The sequence below is a fragment of the Melospiza melodia genome, chromosome 4 (assembly GCF_035770615.1).
Source record: "Melospiza melodia melodia isolate bMelMel2 chromosome 4, bMelMel2.pri, whole genome shotgun sequence".
NCBI lineage: Eukaryota > Metazoa > Chordata > Aves > Passeriformes > Passerellidae > Melospiza > Melospiza melodia.
Window position 1 is genome coordinate 62,259,821 of NC_086197.1, and position 16,365 is coordinate 62,276,185.

General features: G+C 33.7%; 1 protein-coding gene across 2 annotated transcripts in view; it reads left to right on the forward strand.

Annotated features, from left to right (window-relative positions):
* The window catches only part of CEP290 (centrosomal protein 290), a 48,143-nt gene that overhangs the window by 6,055 nt on the left and 25,723 nt on the right, over positions 1 to 16,365 (forward strand). For both annotated transcript variants that reach the window (XM_063154932.1, XM_063154933.1), the window contains 17 exons: positions 275 to 364; positions 440 to 562; positions 2,442 to 2,565; positions 3,099 to 3,271; positions 3,691 to 3,853; positions 4,507 to 4,607; positions 4,700 to 4,787; positions 5,257 to 5,369; positions 6,087 to 6,171; positions 7,305 to 7,447; positions 7,621 to 7,785; positions 8,711 to 8,860; positions 9,883 to 9,998; positions 11,439 to 11,541; positions 12,812 to 13,042; positions 14,173 to 14,346; positions 15,514 to 15,625. In XM_063154932.1, the coding sequence (XP_063011002.1) occupies positions 275 to 364; positions 440 to 562; positions 2,442 to 2,565; positions 3,099 to 3,271; positions 3,691 to 3,853; positions 4,507 to 4,607; positions 4,700 to 4,787; positions 5,257 to 5,369; positions 6,087 to 6,171; positions 7,305 to 7,447; positions 7,621 to 7,785; positions 8,711 to 8,860; positions 9,883 to 9,998; positions 11,439 to 11,541; positions 12,812 to 13,042; positions 14,173 to 14,346; positions 15,514 to 15,625 (2,254 nt within the window). The remainder of the gene's footprint in view (positions 1 to 274; positions 365 to 439; positions 563 to 2,441; positions 2,566 to 3,098; positions 3,272 to 3,690; positions 3,854 to 4,506; positions 4,608 to 4,699; positions 4,788 to 5,256; positions 5,370 to 6,086; positions 6,172 to 7,304; positions 7,448 to 7,620; positions 7,786 to 8,710; positions 8,861 to 9,882; positions 9,999 to 11,438; positions 11,542 to 12,811; positions 13,043 to 14,172; positions 14,347 to 15,513; positions 15,626 to 16,365) is intronic.

The following is a 16,365-nucleotide window of genomic DNA, read 5'->3' on the forward strand; positions in this document are numbered from 1 at the left end:
TCTATGCAGTTAAAACCTTACACTCCTCTAAAGTAATGCTCTTTAAAAATAATGTGATTTTTGAATATGGTACAGATTTTAAGATTTTACTGCAGACCACAAAATTTTTTTTGTATAGTATGTTCGTCATGCACTGTTCTCAAAAGTCATTCCCTTGCTGTTGTAACACAGATCTCTTAAGTTTTGTGTCCTTGATGTAGTGTGTTTGTACATAATATATATATTAGTTCCAAACCTTTTTGTAATATGATGTTCATCCAAATGGCATGTCTAGGTTCAGGATCTTTCAGACCAGTTGAAAGCAAAGTATGAGGAAGATGATCCACTCATGGCAGCTGTAAATGCAAAAGTTGAAGAATGGAAGGTATTTTTTAGTACTTTTAAAATCCTTTCTAGGAATTCCTTCAAGTGTTCTGATGGTATTTTATCTTCTTTTCAGAAAATCTTAGCTTCAAAAGATGATGAACTGCTAGAGTATCAGCAAATGTTACTTAACTTGGAAGAGAAAATGAAAATGCTCCAACTTGATGTAGACAGAAACAGTATACTGTCCCTTCAGCAGGTACATGTGAGACATTGCACACATAGAAATCACCATTAACTACATATGCTATTGACTAAATATGTATTTAATCTTTCATAGTTTGCAAATACAAAATACTTAATTTTGAGAATTAAGAGACAGGTTGATTCATTGCACTGCAAAGTTAGCTTAATAGACATTGTACAAAGGAAACTTCTCTGTACGTATGTGTGTATGACCTGAACTCTTAGTAGCTGACTCTATTAATTTCATATTAATCTATTATGTAGTGTTTCTAAAATATGGCTTTAGCTTCCACTAAATTTGTTAGTTAAGGAACGGTCTTACCTAGTACATTATTTTTTGTGTTCATTTATCTCATCTTGTTAATTCTGTGGTTCATCATATGACAGAACTGTCTGAATTTGTGTATCTCTCATATTCAGGCAAAATTACATAGTTCTTCATGATTCTGAATGTCTCTGCTTTCTTAAAAAACATAACCTCCTCCCCGTCCCCCCAAAATAATGGCCCATTAGGAATCCTGAAATAGTCTCTATGGAAAGCATACTCTCTGATTCCAGGATGATTTCCTGCCTTGCGTCAAGTTTTTTAATCAAATGTGTAATGACATTTATGTTACATTTTGGGTTCTTGTAAGCTGAGCAGTATGGTGAGATATATTTATGTCATCTTCCAAACCTGATGACAGATAGCTTCTCAAGAGAAAAACACTCTACATTACAAACCAGCCTTAAGTATCAGAAGAGGAAAGCAGCTGAAAGTAACTTTGATAGGCAGTTGTTTGGTTTTAGCTGATTATATGGCTGTAGAGGTTGCTTTTTTGGGGGGGGCTGGGGGAAGGAGGGGGCATTATTGGCATGGCATTTTGAAATGTTTGTGTAAATCAGCATGTATTTTAAGCAGATATTTAAAAATTAATCAAGTTACTGCTCAGGTTTTTGCTCAAAATGGACTGAGCTTGCTATCCTTCATCGTGTGTTCATATTCTAATGGGTTGTATCTAGGTTTTTACAACTTTGCTAAGCTCTGTACTTTTAGGTTTCAAATGTGGTTATATTTGTAAGAAATTCTGTAAGTTGTTTTTCAGAGCATTGGTATAAAGTAAGGACCTTGAGATTTTTGTGGTTTTTATTATTTTAATAATAATATTATTTAATATTAATATTATATAATATTATTATTTAATATTTAATATTATTATTTTACATTTTATTATTTTTAATTCCTGTAAATTTTGAAGTATCTTTTTTATCTTTTAGCACTTTTTATTAGTCACAGAAAAAGTAACGTTAAGATTTCTGTGTTGTTTCTGAAGTTCATGTACAAGTACAGAAATAGGGTAGTATACACAGAAGTCACTTCCCCAGTCTGTATGTACCTATGAATGTATATACATCCAAAACAAGGTAGGATATGAATTTTGAAAAGTTAGATGACTTGCTGAAAGGCTGTCTGCAATTTATGTGTCATGTATGATGGATTGTTAGTCCTTGCTATCTTGAACTTGTGTCTCTTAGTTCCCAATAGCAATTGTTTATGAGGAAGCTGCCAAGAAACCTGTATTATCCAAAACTCTTCTTCTAACACTGGCAAACTCTGAGAGTATTGTTTCTATTTAAAGTCATTATGCTAAAATGCTGCTTATTTTTCTGTGTTTGAGTGCTTTATTTTTACTTTCTTTTTTTATTTTTCCTGCTTTGCATTTATATACCAAACTTCTAGATAATATCTGAACTCTCTGTTGTAAGTATAGTATATTTAATGTTCTGTAAATTGTTTTGTATTAGCTACATGTAATTTCTTCATTTCCCATGTGGTGTTCTTCATTGGTAATTTGCCTGTGAGTAAAGAAGGATCCTTTAATGGAGTTTCTTTTTTTTTTTTGTATGCATAGGGTGTGCAAGAGCGAGATGCTCAGATAAGATTGCTCACTGAGCAAGTTGAACAGTATACCAAAGAAATGGAGAAAAATGCATTCCTTATTGAGAAATTAAAAGATGATCTCCAAAAAGATAAAGGTAACATGACTGTTTTGTATTAATATCAAAATCAGGAAAATCAGAAACCACAAATTTACTTTACATGATTTATTTTTTTAGAAATACAGGAAAAAAATTTGCAGTATTTGAGTAATTTTTTTAGGTCTCTGATATTTTTTCTTAGTTTTCTTTTATTAAACATTCATGAAGAGTGTAAATTTTTCCAGATTACCTCAGTGGGCTTTATGGGTAAAAAAATTATACCTGATCTGTAAAAGTTAGAGCATAAAATATCTCAGCTCCATGAAGAATTGAAAGGGAGTAATAGCTTGCAATTCCAAATAAATTCTGATGTCCCTTCTGTGCACTCAGTTATGATAAATATTGTTTGAAGAAAATTTTAGGGGGAAGAGAGCCAAACCTCTTATATGTAGTGTCTTGTAATTTCTAATTAAAAAGAGCAGGAAATGAAAATCTCCTTTATAATGTTTTCTGAAGTGTTTCTGTCTTGATTAACGGCAGATAGCAAGAATTCCTAGTTGAATTATAAACATCAAAGTTTTTCTTTCCAGGTCACTCATCTCTTGCTCAGCAGAACCAAATTGGGGATATGCAAGAAAAGTTTAAAATGCTAGAAGAGAGAACTATGGAGGCTGAGAAATCAGCAGAATTGGCAGAAGCACATGCTAGAGAAAAAGACAAAGAGCTTGTTGACACTTTGAAAAGAATGAGAGACTATGAGCTGGTAAACAGTTTGTCAGAGTGGAGAGGGTATTAATCATATTTTTAGGAGATTGTTTTGTTCTCCCATATTTATTTAATTGATCTAAATAAAACTTAAATAAATAAATTTGGTGCCCTTCCCCTTCGTTCTTCCCTTCCCTATTGAACAGTAATTGAATGCTCAAGATACAATTCTTCAAATGATCATGTAGTTGGAGGACTCACTTTTGAAATATGCAGGCTCCTCTGTAGTCAGGGACAGATGTACAGGATCTGCTTTCTATTCAGTAACTATTTTCACTAAGGATAGTGCAGAAGAGTGATAGAGGTTGAAAAATATTTTTTCTTGTCTGTGTAATGATGAAAGAAAGATTCATTATCTATTTTAGTACGTCTTCTATTGGTTGTTTAGTTCTTACTTCCTGTGTGGGTTTTTTACAGGGAATATATGGCTTGGAAGAAGCTGTTGCTGAAATCAAAGATTTAAGAAAGCAAGTCAAAATACGAGAACATGAGATTGAGTCTTTAATTAAGGAAGTCAATAAACTTGGACTTAAAATAAATGACCTTCTTGATGAGAATGAAGAACTCAGAGAGCGCTTAGGTATGCTATATCCAGTTCATTTCATGTTCAATTATTTGTTGTGTAAAAATTGAAATAGGATTCTGTAATGGTAATTTTTTACTGTGCCAAGTCACTGGAAATAGCTGGTTATGTTCTGCTAATATTTCCAAGTAGTTTTAATTATTTTGGACAAACTGCATGAATGAACTTGGCTTACAGGTTCCTTTGAGTGAACAAAGTAGGAGAGTAGGTTCTCTACTATTTTTTTGTTTTGATTCCTCTTCAGTCATGCATTGCCTAATAAACTTCATAATATGGCATCTGGGAACCATAGTGTCCTGAAGTTGTAATGCTAGATGAAACACGCAGAGAAAACTTCAGATAGGCTTCTTTTTAAATAGAAGAATTTAAATGTAAATAAATTTAATTTTAGGTGCCACTTTATTTTATTTTGGGTTTTGAGTAACTGTGGTAAATTAAGCTTTCTTCTGTTCTTAATATATGGATTGTAAGATGTGTATTTATGTTATATAGATAGTTATATATTTTTATAGATAGTTGAGAATACAATAAACTACCCACAAATTATTTTTTTAACTCTACTTCTCTAGTTAGGTTCTTACATAAATCAACTTCATTAACTAACATTAATGTTCCTCCTTAATAAATGACTGTGATCTATTTTCTTGTAGGTCTTGAGCCAAAGACAATGATTGATTTAAATGAATTCAGAAACAGCAAAGCACTGAAGCAGCAGCAATACAGAGCTGAAAACCAGATTCTTTTGCAAGAGGTAAGTGATAAATTCTATTTTTGTGTAAAAGCTACTTAATAAAAATGCATTTGAACAAAATGGAATACTGATTTGTGAATAATAATATGCAGATTGAAAGACTAGAAGAGGAAAGAATTGAACTGAAAAAACACATTCGTAAGTTGGCTCAGGAGAAAGGAAGAAGAGTTGCAACATTAGGTAGGATGTTTTTGATATACACTGTCATTTCAAAAACATTCTGCTTATACATAAACATAAAAATTCTGTTTATAGTTAATGTAGCTATGTTATACTTGCTCATTTGTTTAAATTAGAGGGCTTAATATGTTGCATTGAATCTGTAGGGAGAGGTGAGTGGTTTTGGATTTCCTGATCTTACAGCCCAGTATCTTCTTGAGTTGTAATGACTTGTAATGCACCTCTGGGCATTATGTCTTTGCTTTGCAATAGTTGTAGGATCATCTTCCCAAAATTTCCAGTAAACCAGCATAATTCATGTGTTCCAAAATTCTTAAAATTTCAATTCCATTCCACTCATGGTACCATAATGCTCAGATGGAAAGGTAGAAAACTAGAACTCAGATACAATAAATGGAGTGTATTCTTTTGGTTGAAGACCAGTTAAAATTTCCTAATAATTCATTACTTTTACATCTGCTTGCATTAGGATTGGATGCTGATAATATGTCAGTGACTGATAGCTTTACTGAAGACAAGGAAAAGAATACGAGGAAGTTGGATTTCTTGAACAGACATGACATTGCTGAAGTAGAAGCAAAAGTAGGTTCATTAAGCAAGTTTATGAACATTTCTTGTATTTCTCTTTCAATGACTAAAACCACCTATTTTGTAAATACTTGTTAAAATACTTATCTAGGGGCTTTTATTAACTGCTTTTAAAAAATCCTAAAATGAATAATTTTTAATATTTTTTAGAAGACAAGTGAATATTCTATATTTTTTGTAAATACTTGCTAGCAGCTCATGTAATGTGCAATGGAGAAACACACTTGCAGATGGAATAGCACCAGCTGAAGTTCTGAAGACAGAAAAATAAAGCTGAAAACAGAAAGGCTGTGGGAAAAACTTGTGGCATACACGAGAATTCAGATCACTTGGAAAAAAACAGTTTTTCAGTTCGTTTAGGTGCTAAGTCTATGACATAGAGTGGCAACTAGTTAATCACAAGTGTAATTTTGAAACTCTTGGTGTTTTCATATGTAGAGCTACAACTTGCAAGGCCCCACAGACTTCTGTTTTGTACCAGACCACTATTCCAGCTGCTGCATGACCCAAGAGTACATATTTTGCTATGGACAGTGTTACATGGTATACACCTCATGTAACTATTCCAGTGAATCCATTTCTGTTCCTATTTAGGCAAGAAATCAGTATGTGCATGGGGAAATTTTCATGAATGCCTATTTTGAATTTGAAAAAGTCTGGTACTAAAATATTAAACTGCTAAAATTAGATTCTGTGGTTTTTTTTTTTTAGAATGAATATCTTGCAACTGAATTACGTGAGAGAGAGAGAGATTTGGAGAAGAACAGGACTGTAATGGCCAAATTTCAATCTAAATGTGAGTTGCAGCCTGTTTTAAAACTAGGGAACATTATCAGGTACCTATAGATAGTTTGCTAATTTAGTTGTTCTGTTTCTGTAATTGTGATCATAAATATCTGACTTGTAGAAAAAATCTTGTGTTTATATTAGTGTATATCCTTGTGTCTATGTGTAAATATACATTTGTGGTGTTACCAAAGCAGTGATAGTACATGAAACATAGTTTATTCACACTAAATACTTTAAAATGTTATCTCGCATGTTTTTCCTTATTGATTCAGACCTAGTAAAGTCTTTAGGTGTGTGAGTAATCCCACTTGTAACAATTATACAACTTGTGTAGCTGTAGGGCTTTTCTGGCTGAAAGGAAGTATTGGGGAATTAGAGCCACTTGCTGCTTAAATATATATCTATGTTAGCTGAAGTGCGCTGTTTAAAAACACAGGAATAAAATAAATTCTAATTTCTTCTGGATAAGAAGCTTTATTTTTTTCCCCAGAAAATGTGAATTCTTAAAATTATTTTTGAATTTCAAAATAGACTTGGTGAAACTACTCAAGTTTTTGCAGCTCACTCCTGGATGTTCAGGATGAGTAGCAATATTGTTTGAATGCAGAGAATGTCCTGACAGGTTTGTTGTGGTTTTTTCAGTTTTCAGACTTCTCATTTTTGCTGGAAATTGGAATTTCATGGAGAAACTACAGGGGGTAGGAGTCTAGAGACTCCTTGACAGCCACATAATTTAAATGCTCCTTTTTTCTTATTCTGGAGAAGGAATTCAGGCAATTCTTAGATACTTCATTGTTACACCCAGACATTTCCAACACAGCTGTGTTTCTGAGCTGGTAAAAGTCAGACAGGCTACTAAAGAAGTTTAAAGTGAAGTAAACATTGAAGACTGGAAAGTTCAGTAAAGTTACTTGTGTCCCATTAAGCTTTTTTTTTTTTTTTTGATATATCATCGCATATTTCATCTCCCAGATATTCCTAGCAGCTCTTGATTTTCATTTCATAATTGCTTATGCCTGTGCATGTATAACATGAACATTCTTTTAATGTTTCAAATCAACAAGAATCATGATGAAATGTCCTAGGAAACCTTAAATCATTTTTTCAGTGCTTTTTGACAGATTTAAACTTTTATTGCAGTAAAAGAGTTATCAGAAGAGAATAAACAACTTGAACAAGGAATGAAAGAAATATTGCAAGCCATCAAGGAAATGCAGAAGGATTCTAGTATGAAGGGAGGAGAAACAGCCTTAATAATCCCTAGTCTGGATCGCTTAGTTCATGTAAGCTTGCCTTTTAAAATATTATTTAGCTTTGTAGGATTTACAGGAATAACATGTTATGCTTTTTGCTGATTTCATGTACTCTAAACTTGAGGGCTCCAGTTTACTCTGAAAAAATTAAAGCTTTTCTACACTTTTTCTTTATTATGTTAATTAACTGTTTACTGCATTAGGCAATGGAGTCAAAGAATTCAGAGGGGATCTTTGATGCTAGTGTACACTTGAAAGCCCAGGTTGACCAGCTTACAGGACGAAATGAGGAATTGAGACAGGAGCTAAAAGAGACTCAGAAGGAAGCAACAAGTTTGTCTAATCAGCTGGCAAGTGCCAATGAAAAGGTACATAATTTATTTTATATAATTTATTTCCAACTTCAAAATTGGCTGTTCTGATAATTTAGAACAATCCACATGATCTATAAGACACTGAATTCAGCTTATTGAATGATGTCATTGTACAAATCAAACTGAAATTTATGTAGTGGACCAACTAATTTGTCCTTTTTAACTTCAGATCTCAACTCTTCTTAATGTTACTTTATCCTTGCAATATTAAATCATGTTAAACACCAAGCATGCCTGCCTTCTGGGGAGAGCTGTGGCCAAAAAAGCTCACAGATCTATTTCTTCAAAAAAGCCAGGAGTCTTACATTTTTTATTTATAAATATGTAACAGAAATTCAGTTATTGAAATGATGAGTCGTTCTTTGAAGTCTTATATCTTGTTTTAAGTTGTACAATTTATTCTGTGGAATGGTTCTTCCAGGGAAGGAATGATGAATGAAATAATTTCTTACAAGAAGCTACATTTAAATTTGCCTTTTATCACAGCTTTGGTGATAAACTAATCCTCTAAAATAGTGTTAGAAAACCAGAGAGCTTTTAAATTAAATGAAATGGCAAAGATTTGATTAGAAAAAACTGTCAAATAACCACTGCAATAATTCTTTCCATAACTTAATCTTACTAAAGGAGTAGGAATGCACCGTGTTTCAAACAATTGGAATAAAACTGTGATTATATGTGTAGTTGCCCTGATTGCTGGGGTAATTTGATAAATTTGGATTAATTTATTTTGCATTTATTGATTTATGAAATCATAGCATTTTTAAAGGATATTTTAGGGAGTATTAGAGTGTTTTAGAATATAAGTGAAATTATTAGGTTCTTAATAACAACTGATGTAGCAGTATATTTTTCATCATTTTTTTAAATCTAATAGCAAGAGCTACTTCTTTATGAGAGTTTTGTATCCTGTCTTTAGATTGAACAAATGAAAAATGAAATTTGCTTACTACATCAGTCAGAAGGTGCCAATATTGTCTTCCAAACAGTGAATCTTCCAGAAGGAATGGCTCCTTCCAGTGTTAATACAATTAATTCTCTGAATGAATATATAATACATCTTACACAGGTAACTCATATATTCCTTGAAATAAAGAGTATTTGTAACATGTATCTAATTCCTTTCAAGTCCAGTAGAATGCCATGTATGGACATGAGAGATGTCTCCAACATTATTTTGGTGTTCTAACATCTACTAAACCCTTTGGGATATTCTGTAATTTAAAGTTGTAAGTATTGTGCTGCGCTGTAAGCCTGAAAGGTAATAGCTAACTAAATGGACAGCAATTCAGATTTTTTTATGTTTTAAATCTGAATTTTGATCTAAATATTTGCCCACTCTTCCTTCTACTTCCACAGTTACACTTTTTCTATGAGAACCTCTCTCTTACTGCTGTCTGGATTCCACACCTGAGTCTGCATGTGCAAATCCTACCTGAGCAGTTTTTCCCTATAGAGCCAAGGTCTCTAGTCATTTACTATATGATTTTTCATTCCGTTATTTGTCAGAAATACATCGACAATTGTAAATAAAGGCATGAATACATTGAAACCAATTCCAGTGATTCCCATGGGAAGCCTAGGAAACAGTCATATTGTAATGAAGAATGATTTCAGAATTGGAGTAAGAAAAGAAAAGAAAGTTATCTTTTTATTATTGTTAATTTATCTTTTTATGTCTTTGATAATTTTTTCATTTTTTCATTAGAAAATATTTCTTCAACTCTGTGTGCTTATAAAGTAGAAGAGTATTTGAGAAAGTGAGAGGAAAATGCCCCTTGCCAGTTAGACATTTAGTTTTCTTTGTGAGCTAGCTACAGGTCATAGTGTTTTGAACTTTGAGGACTGAAACTGCAGTGCAGGCTTTGTGTTCTCTTTCACACCAATAAATGTGAATGCTGAAGCTCATTGGATTTTTTCATCTGTTGCTTCTAAAGAAAATGCATATTTCATATTCATAGTTCACGCAGTTCATGGCAGAAGCATCTATCATGAAAACACAAAGGACTGCCATTTTAATTAAATTGCTAGTTTCATGTTTAAAACTTACATTAATAATATATGTATTTTTATTTGGAAAATAATAACTAGGAACTGGAAAACAAAGAAAAGTTGCTTAAACAATTAGAAGATGCAGTGGAGGACTACAAGCGAAAATTTGCAGTAATTCGTCATCAACAAGGCTTGCTGTATAAAGAATATCAAAGGTATTGCTCTCTTTTCTAAATTATGAAAGTTCAATTATCTTAATATTTAACAGTCTTGAAACAAGATTTGCTACTGTGGTGAATTTCTTTGGTTAATGTAATAAATGCTGCCATGTTTGGATATGGACTCCATGCATTTTCTTTAGTCCTTAAAGATTCAGAAAACCGTCTTCTGTTGGACTCTTCTCATTTTGCATGTTTTATCATGAAGATTTCATTGTGCTTTCTACATCTGATATCTTACGTTTACTAGAACCTGGTATGATGCTTATTAGCCTCATTTTCTTTTGCTTTCAAGTATGCGTTCTAATAGGTTTTTGGGAGTGGAGAGGAGGGAAAAAAAGAAGCTGCTGTCCAAATACAGTCAGAGATCTCTGAAAATTTCAGGTTGTCAGGATTTTGTGGTTGCTTTCCTTTTGGACTCCTTTTATATGCTTCAGTGAACCTAAATTCCATATAATTATTCTTACGGTCAAAAAAATTGAAAAGATATTTTCATCTGTTGGGAGGATAGGGATGATTAAGATAATTTGGATTTTTCAATTAACAAACTATTGGTTGGATACTCTCTGGATTGGGATGAACAGTCACCCAGATGGCTTCTGGAATAAGGGTTTAACTTTTCAGAAACTTCTGTTTGTTCTTTGAATCAGTTAAGATTCCCAGACAATGTTATCTTTTTTTTAGGCATGAAAGAGACAGTTTTTATTGAAGGCTGTAATATACTGCCTCATTTACTACTAGGTGAGATATCTCCAATATCCAATGGGGATAAAATGATGATTCAAGGTTTTTTCTCTAAAGCTGGTACAGATTGAAGTTACAAAAGGAGATTCTTTGACTTGACATCCCATTAAATTGACTTTCAAAGAATTTTCTTTAATTCTCCTCCATTTTACTCCATTATTTAAGAAACTTAGATACCTCTTTGGAGAGAAAATACCACTTCTAAAATACCCTTGATGAACCATTTTTTAAACTATCCTAAACTGTGCTGTGTAGTCTATAGGAACTTCCTTATTAGACATGTATGAAAGATCATAGTTGGTTTTTTTTCTCCCAAAAATATAAATAAAAATGGACAGAGGAGAGTAGTTTGCGCCTAAGTGAAGCTTAATTAGCTGAATCTTTTTATGTTTTGGGTGTGGTTTTCACTGAAAAAACAATGCTGGGAAATTACATCCTTTAAGCATCAATAATATATATTTGAAGAACAAATAAGACACTGAAGAATTATTTTCATCATTTAACCAGCTCTAGGCTAAACAGAGGATATTGTTTTTCAGTAATCCAGCTACAATTTATCATGTGATTTTTAAATTATCTTACTGTTGAAAGTAAGTACCTTAGTTTGCAATATTTCGGAATTGCTTTTGAAGTACAGTTTTAAAAATCATCAGCTCTTTCATTATAATAAATTAAAATTCGGTACTGTTTTAGTCAAAAAGAAAGCTGGCAAAAAGAATCAGAAAATATTAAAAAGGAAATGAAAAAACTAGAAGAGCAAAAAGAAGAGGATGCTATGAAGATAAAGGCATATTCTGTAAGTAATTTTGTTACTTTCAGTTTTCAAAAACATTTTAGGACATAGAGGTTTTAATACACTACTCTTGTTTATTAGATGGGGAAAATGTGTACACACACCTCTTGTGCCTGTCCCAGGGTGCTGTGTATGCATGGGGGTGCTCCAGTGTTGCGTGTGCCTGTTGGCCTTCCTGCAGTCTGCTAATCCATGCACTGGGGAGAAACCACCCCAAGAGGTCACATCACTCACCTGATGAGGTGTGGGTCCTTAATTGTTCCACTTAGTACCCCCAGACCATTATCTGGAGTGCTGAGGTGTGGTGTCCACCAGGGAAGATACAGGGACATTGGAGAGGCTTCTGAAGCTGAGCTAGGTTATGAGTGCTGCATTATAACCCTTTCTGCCTTTGCTGTTAGAAGTTTTTATGCTTTTTTAATGGCAGTTTTCAAGCTGACAACTTCAAATAAAGAAGTCTCTAACTTTATGGTTACCCTTCAGTCTGGTTAATGGTGATCTTTCTCTTCAACATTATCAGTGTTGAGAAAATGCCTTCTAAGGCAGGTATTCTGTTCACACCCACTCTTTACAGCCACACTGCTCCCTGAACAGCAGTTGTTACCCAGGCTGTTTGACTGGGAGGAGGTGCATGCAAACAAGCCCTTGGAAAACGCATTGGTTTACACTAAGAATTAAGGTTATTACTTTCAGTCGTGTCATTATATATAGCTGTTAATGTATATGAATCAGTGTTTCAGAAAAACAGGAAACAATTCATCTTTTTACACATGCATGCTAACACGTGTGTCACACATACACATAGATGTTACTATGGAAGGAATCCTGTGGTTTTTTACTTTACAAGTACAGGTTTGATCTTCGAAGTAGAAGAGTATTAGGGTTTGTTTGGAGCCACAGGACTTCTATTTTGTTTAGAAAATTGTTCCAATGCAATTTTTTATTCTAGTATAAATGGGAGGACTGATGAGAGTGAATGCAGAGAACCATTCTTGTTCTAAATTGTGAAAGTGTCAGCATTAACTAAAATTCCAGTTAGTCAGTCAAATGTACTTAGCTACTGGTTTTGAGAATTCATCTTTTTCTTAGAATACTGTATGTTTGGGCATATATTGTGTGTGTGTACATATTTTATTAGCAAAAAGAAATTATTTCAGACAAATTAATGGAATTTTTCCACCTAGATTAAAAAATACACTAAAGATCTTGTGTATGTAGTTGTGCTTTACCATACTTATGTACAAAGGTCTTGTTTTAAAAAATTGTTTTACAGAATTTACTTGATGCACTTCAGATGGATCCTGATGAAGCAAAGAAAGTACTTGCAGAAAATAATAGAAAAATAACTGTTTTACGAGTTAATGAAAAATCACTAACAAGGCAGTGTACCACTTTACTTGAAATGGAGCGGCACCTCAGAAAAGAAAATGATAAACTAAAGGGTGAAATAACAGATATGGAGACTGCAGTTACAGGGAAGATTGGAAACTTGCAGCGATTCAAGGTATAGTTTATGGCAGTAATAGCACATATTTTTTATTTTTACAGTTGGCAAAGAAATACCCTTTGTTTTTAAATGGAGTTATTACTAGTTTCTTGAATGCATTTTCCAAAAGGTTTTTAATTGGTGTTACAAATCTTGCAGAAATACTCTTTGTATTTATATAAGTACTGTGTCCTGGACAAGCTCAGTAAGTGGGTCCATGTGAATCTCATATTCACAGTGCAAGGTGCTGTACTTGGGTCAGGGCAACCCCTGGTACCAGTCCAGGCTGGGGAATGAACACACGGAGAGCAGCCCTGCTGAGAAGGACTTGGGGGTGCTGGTGGATGGGAGGCTGGACATCACTCACCCACGTGCACTTGCAGCTTGGAAAGCCAGAACACATCCTGGGCCGCATCAGAAGCAGTGTGACTGCTGTGAGGAAAGGCTGAGAGAATTGGGATTGTTCAGACTGGAAACAAGGACGCCTCTGTGGTGACCTAAATCTGGCCTTCCAGTATCTGGAGGGAGCCTACAAGAAATATGGAGAGAGACTTTTGGCAATGGTGTATGGTGACAGGACAAGGGGGACAGGCTTCAAACTGAAGGAGAGTAGATTTAGATTAGATATTAGGAAGAAATTCTTAGCTATGAGGGTGGTGAGCCCTGGCACAGGTTGCCCAGAGAAGTTGTGAATGCTCTGTCCCTGGAAGCATTCAAGGCCAGGTCAGATGGGGCTCTGAACAAGCTGGTCTAGTGGAAGGTGTCCCTGCCCATGGCAGAGTGGTGTGGAACTAGATGATCTTCAAGATGCCCTTCCAACCCAAACCATTCTATGATTCTTTGATCATCATATGAAACTGAATCTTACCTTTTGGTCTTGCAGGTTTCAAGGGCCTGTATTCATTTTACAAGATACCTTTTGACAGTGCCTTGAGAGGCAACTGTTGATAAAATTACCCAGAGAGTTGGAATATCAGAGAAGTTTTGTCAATGTTTATTGCAGGTGATTTTTGAAGATGAACAGTAATTTAGAAAAATAAACTAATATACAAAGCATTGTATTAAGAATTATTCTATTTACATGGAGTAGTTTTATGTTTAAATTTCTAGATGACCTTAGTAACCTATTGTGTTGATTATTTTCATAGGAAATGGCTAGCTTTAAGATTGCAGCTCTGCAAAAAGTGCTGGTCAGTAGTGTGCCATTGTCTGAGCTAGAAGTGGCCAATAAGCAGTACAATGCATTAACTGCTAAATACAGAGAGATGTTACAGAAAGATAATTTGCTTGTGCAACGGACAACAAACATGGAACACACAGAGGTAATGTTTGTGTTACATTTTAACCCTAAGCGAAAAAATGGGCAGGCAGAAAAGCATTTCCTTTTGGTTCTTTGTTTATTTGTTTGTTTGCTCTTTAAACTAAGCTTTGGATATGTTCTCTCAGAAATTACTTTTAGTTCTTTGATTACTAAAATGAGACAGGCAGGAGGAGTGTTTGCTATCATCTTCAGGTTTGGAGGTCATAAGGAAAGTAGAATGAATGTAAACACTTTGAAAGCTTACTCTCAAAGTATGTGCTCTTACTACTTCCCAGCTTTCCCAGGAATGAAATGTTTAGTTCCAAAAAGAGTAAAGCTTTTAATTTTACTTCCATAAAAGAAGCCAAAGATTGTTGATAATGTACTTGCAGAATATTGTAGATACTGCAAATATTTAACTCTTCTCGTAAAACTTTTATTCTGAAGTAGAAGGGAGTTTCTTCTCAAGAACTGTGAAGTTGGCTTCAAAGATATGTTACTACCTCCCACTTTTCATGGATGGTAAAGAATGAAGGACTCCTATGTCTATTTTATGGAATTTTGTGTGTATGAAAACTTGCATTACCTATTTCAGCAACTTCATAGAGCTAGAGAATAATATATCAACTAAAATGTGTCCAGAAAACTAAAATTGAAAATTAATATAAAGTATTTAATTTGTTTTATTGGTTAATGTGGAAATTTGTATTTCTATTTGGAGGAGTGAAAGAACATTTACAAAAGTAACATTTGCCATCATATTAGATGCCTAAAAGAACTAAAAGAAATGTGATCTGTCTCAAAGAGGTATTAATGTGCAAGAGGAAGTATTCTTTGTGGGATGAAGTACTCCAGAAGTATTTCTTTCCCACTGTTAATGAGGTGCTCAGTATGACAAACAAAGATTTTCTCATCTAATTCTAGCTGTTGTAGGAATCTCAGTTGCTGGTAATAAATATTCACAGTATTCACTAGCTGTGACAGGAAGATGCAGAGGACAAAGACTAATACTTTTACACTTTACAAATATATACACTTTACAAACATATAGTCTTCTGTTGCCATATGTGTAGGTTAGGGGTCGCACACAAGTAAAGTCTGTTTATCTAAAAGATTTCATAGATACTAAAGATGAAATCTGCTATAATGAAATAGTTTGCTGTTATGTTGCAACTTTTCTGTCATATAGCGTGAGAATGAATCCCTGAAAGCACAGATATCTTCATTGAATAAGGAACTGGAGATCACAAAAGAAAAACTTCACACTGTAGAACAAGCTTGGGAGCAGATGACTAAACTGGGCAAGTATGAAAGTTATATTGCAACATTAAACACCAAATGGTACATCCTGTATAAAAGTAGTATTCTAAAATATTTTAAAAATTATGTTTCTTAAAATAATGAAAATAAAAAAAAATCATAACTATTTTATGTCTTTCAGTAGTGATGTCCATTTTTGTGCTGAATTTTTTTGTTTGTAAATTTCATTTGACTAAAAGCAAGTTCAGTATTTTTCTAATGAAACTCTTCCACTTTGACTTTCTTGGGTTATTGGGTCAAGGGGTATTGGGTCTAGGGTTTAAAATCTTTTAACACAACATCACCTGAATTTTTTTTTCTTAATATTGTCTAACTTGATTGTCTGTCATGGTGTTTTGGAGTTTGTTAAGAAACTGAGTTCATTTTGCTGGTTTCATGCCTTGCAACAAAGTATTCTTTCCTAATGGGTGGGGTTTCTTTCTATAGATTTCATTCCCATTATTCAGCCCTGTTTCTTTTACAGATTTTAAAATAAATTTCCTGAAGGTTTGCCAATTGTATTAAGCATAAGGTGAAAAGCTACATTAAAAATAGCTATCAGTCTCAGTAACCATGGTTGCAGATACATGCATTGATAATTGATAGTAGTATTTTATTCAAATTGCATACTTTTCAAACATGTAGTAAGGCCAGATAACCATGCATCCAGATGTTGTGTTAAAGTTTACTTGACACAGATAAAGCAAGACTCCTTTTCGGTTTCCTGGAGGAAATAATTTTC